The sequence below is a fragment of the Apteryx rowi genome, unplaced genomic scaffold (assembly GCF_003343035.1).
Source record: "Apteryx rowi isolate R43461 unplaced genomic scaffold, aptRow1 scaffold_45, whole genome shotgun sequence".
Classification (NCBI taxonomy): Eukaryota; Metazoa; Chordata; class Aves; order Apterygiformes; family Apterygidae; genus Apteryx; species Apteryx rowi.
Genome location: NW_020450705.1, coordinates 161,589 through 165,466, shown reverse-complemented (window position 1 = coordinate 165,466; position 3,878 = coordinate 161,589). Strand labels below are relative to the sequence as shown.

The 3,878-nt window shown below is 39.4% G+C and overlaps 1 protein-coding gene across 1 annotated transcript; it reads left to right on the top strand.

Annotated features, from left to right (window-relative positions):
* Positions 1 to 679: 679 nt before the first annotated feature.
* TSHB (thyroid stimulating hormone beta) lies at positions 680 to 2,926 on the top strand. The gene is made up of 3 exons (XM_026077223.1): positions 680 to 768; positions 1,648 to 1,810; positions 2,601 to 2,926. Exons 2-3 carry the CDS (start codon positions 1,649 to 1,651, stop codon positions 2,841 to 2,843), a joined length of 405 nt encoding a protein of 134 aa, XP_025933008.1. The 5' UTR covers positions 680 to 768; position 1,648; the 3' UTR covers positions 2,844 to 2,926.
* Positions 2,927 to 3,878: the final 952 nt, after the last annotated feature.

Genomic DNA, 3,878 nt, shown 5'->3' with positions numbered 1-3,878 from the left:
CCCGTCTCTGGACATTTTGGTTTCACAGATTATTTGTGCAATATTCTGCTTCTCATTGTGCTACAAAGAGTAGTTTCTTAAAGTTTTGCCCCTATCAATTAGTGTTTCAGAGTGAGTTATTTGTTACTTCAATATTTGGATAGTTGGTTCAAGGCCAAATAATTTCTCTGCATGTTTTGTTTGAGTAGATAAGTCAGGCTGTTCCTAGGTCACACTGTAGAGCAATTGCTTTGATCTGAGATTTGTTATTTTATGTGTATACCACTGCATCTCTCAGCTGTGTCTGCCTCATAACAAGCAAACTGAGTGAGCCAGACTTTATTAATTTTCCCCAAACAAGAAGGTAGAATTAGTTATTTGCGATTCAGGATGACTCCATTTCCATGCTAGCCTCCCTGTCATGACACTACTGTTCTATGTAGCAATTAAACTCATCAATAGTACCTTTTTAAAAGCAGTGGTTAATTTAAAAGCCTGAGGAGAGAATGACTGTTAAAATAATTAGATTTCCAGATCCAGTTTCCAGGTTAGGATATTATGGACACATTTGTTCCTATCACATTTGCTTTGTGGTTCAGTATGAATTTTCAATAGATGACTTTGCGATAAGAAAGCAGCAATTCAGATGCAATTATATAAACAGTAAGATCAACCTGGAATTAGCCAGGAGAGTATAAAGCACAGACAGAGCTTGTGCTGGGTCACTGCCTCTCCCAGCTCAAGGCAGAATCAAGTTCCCGTAATAGGGAAGAATTCAGCTGACAAGAGGTTGGTCTTTCCAGACTCTCATTGTTGCAGCTACAGGGTAAACTGGACTGTGTAATGGCTTTTGCTATGGGAATCTAGCAGCTGGAAGAGACTAGAGGGTGATGTCCAGGTGTTTGTAGACACTGTCATTTACAGTTTGTAGTTTAGAGGCTGTAGAGCAGACCCTGGAGTTGCCTCGGAGCTAATCAAAGCTTTGTTCTCAGGATGCCCCAGCAGGTCTGCGAAAGGAGGACAGCACATCAGAGAGAGAAAGCGGGGATTCATTGATTTGAACTCTTTGCTGATGTTCTTTATTGTAATTTGCTTGAATCTATTATTTAATTTTTGGCAGTGTTCCCATCTCTTCATGCCTCTAAGACATCTGGGAAGTAAAAAGTACAGTGATATATCTAAAATGCACAGCTGTTTCTTGTTCTCTCTTGAACATTTTATAAGATGCTTTCTGCAGAAAAGTATTTTTAAACCATTGAGATTTTTTGGCTTCTCTGGTTAATTCTGAAGCTCACGTTCTCTCACATATGTCACATTTTCAGATCCTTTCTCAGCGAAGGATAGGAAAACCTCATGTTATTTTTCTATGTCAGCATTTTATCACTCATTTGTGAAAAGTTCTACATAGTATGATTTAGTGGGAACAGGTGAACATGTGATATTGACCTAATGTTATTGGCCTGTTATCCTTTTTTTCTGTTCAGCAGTTGATATTGTTTCAGTTCAAGGTCTGAGATTAGAAAGAATTTATCAGGCTCTAGCTAAAAAAATGTTAAGATTATTTCTACTCTGTAACTACCATAAATGTTCTTGTCAAATTCTGAGAAAAGGGCTGGAAGCAACATTTAATTTTACTTAGGGTGTTGTTTTTTTTTCCCCTCCATCTAGCATGAGTCCCTTCTTTCTGCTGTTTCTCCTCTTTGGCCTGACTTTTGGTCAAACAGCATCACTTTGTGCTCCTTCTGAGTACATAATCCATGTGGAGAAAAGGGAATGCACCTACTGCCTGGCCATCAACACCACCATCTGCGCTGGATTTTGCATGACACGGGTACAAGGTGTTACTCTGTTTTAGGCAGGTGTTTCTGTAATGGCCATCACTGCAAAACAAATGCCTGTTCTCACTTGTTTGCACTAGAAAATTGTGTGAAAATTGTCTTAATCTAATGGTATTTGTCATAGATAGAAAAATCACATTCTCATCATGTTTTCAACTTAGCTTATTATGAAGGTAAGGATGAGAAATGCCAAGCTTCCTGAACCAAGGGGTTTATAATGTCACTGGAGGGCCTCTGTAGTCAGTCTGTGGGGTCAGGATGGAGTAAGTGAGAAGCAGATTTTTTTAAAATTACTTGTATTTTCTTAAATTACTTTACATTATTTAATGTAAATTACTTGTGTAACTTTTCCTCCCACAAATTTGCCATGGGGTAAAAGCAATGAACCACTGTGGTGACAGCTGGCTTTGGAGAATGGAGAGTATCTCGCATACAGGCATGCCAAAGACTGTGCTTGAATGTCACTGTTCAACATAGCATTTTGAATTCCACCTGGGTCAGTAGGTAGCCAATACAGATTACAAAGCAGTGTTAGCTCTCTGAGCTAAGCAATAGATTGCAGTTAAAACCACAAAAGCAAGGTGAACATCTCTGCAAGTGTAGTGAGCTCCAATCACATGCAGATTCAAAATGACAGATCTGAACAGAAGTACACTGGAAATACCAGAACTAGTCTAAGAGGGAAGAGGTTTGCTTTCTGCATACAAGAGAAAATGCTGAAGGAAGTTTTTTTGTCATTCATGTGTGCTTAGGTGAAACAATAAATTTCTCTTTTCTTTGTAGGACAGCAATGGCAAGAAGCTGCTCCTCAAAAGTGCTCTTTCCCAGAATGTGTGCACATATAAAGAGATGTTGTATCAAACAGCACTGATTCCAGGCTGTCCTCTTCACACCATCCCTTATTATTCCTACCCTGTGGCTGTGAGCTGCAAGTGTGGTAAATGTAACACTGATTACAGTGACTGTGTTCATGAGAAGGTTAGGACAAACTATTGCACTAAACCACAAAAACTCTGTAACATGTGAGCTTCCAACAGAATGTGGTAGAAATGTACCGCTGTCTGCTCACAACTAAACATAAATAAAAGTATTTCACAACAGGTTTGCAACTTGGTGTGCACAAAGTTTTATTCTAAAGATGAATTACTACAGTTACTTTAATGAACTGGATAACCAGTGGCATGCAAAAAAAGTAGAATCACAGGATCCCATGTTTGTATATAGAACCCACCTGTAATTTACTTGGCAGAGGGGAAATATTACACGTACGTGTGAGTCTTTGCTCATAAATGCCAGGTATTATGTGAAGAGTTGCTCAGAGACAAAACATTTGATACATTTAAGAATTTTTTAAAAAGGCAACATGTAGTCTTATTGTTAAACATTTTAATTAGATTTTGGCATACTCTTACAGCCTTCACATTAGCAACTGTATTTTTCCATATGTGTAATATTAACTTTTTCTGAAGACCCTAGCTTCAGTGTAGTCAGCTTGGGCTAGCACATTTAGTCGAATATCTCCACTACAGTTCTGCATCATCACTTTCCATGTTTCTCTGCGTTAGTGGAGTGCACCTTTCTTTTTTCTGTTGTAGTACGTTGTTTAAAAAACTTGTCTCTTTCTCTGAGCATTGAAGGGGGTCAGTGAAATTTCAGATCCTGACACACTTCTCTGAAAGGGGAGTGTAATACCATCAAAGTCCAAGTGAAACTCAAAAACTCTCTCCCCCCCCCCCCCCCACAGGTCAGCTGGCCCATGCTGGGGGTGAAAGTGAGCTGAGCCCCATCCTATGTGCTGAACATGTACTGGTGAGAAGTGCTTACCCAAGGATAAGAAAAATGTAAGCTAATCCAATGTTTGTTCTTTCCTAAGTCTGCCACCCCTCCTGTGAGTGTTACAGTTGCTTTAAAGCTGATGGCTCGGCGGCAAGCTCTGATTATAACAGACTAACCACTGAGAGTGAGAGCTAGTTTCCAACTAGTTCAACAGAGCAGAAGAGCTTGTAGAATCCAGTGACGGAGTTGCAACAGGAGTGGTGAAAAGGCAGTTTGGTTAAACTA

Bases quoted from the DNA above. Each gene is read 5' to 3' on its own strand.
- TSHB (XM_026077223.1), top strand. From the start codon at position 1,649: ATGAGTCCCTTCTTTCTGCTGTTTCTCCTCTTTGGCCTGACTTTTGGT. The intron at 1,811-2,600 runs GTACAAGGTGTT...TTTTCTTTGTAG, and splicing joins CTGGATTTTGCATGACACGG to GACAGCAATGGCAAGAAGCT.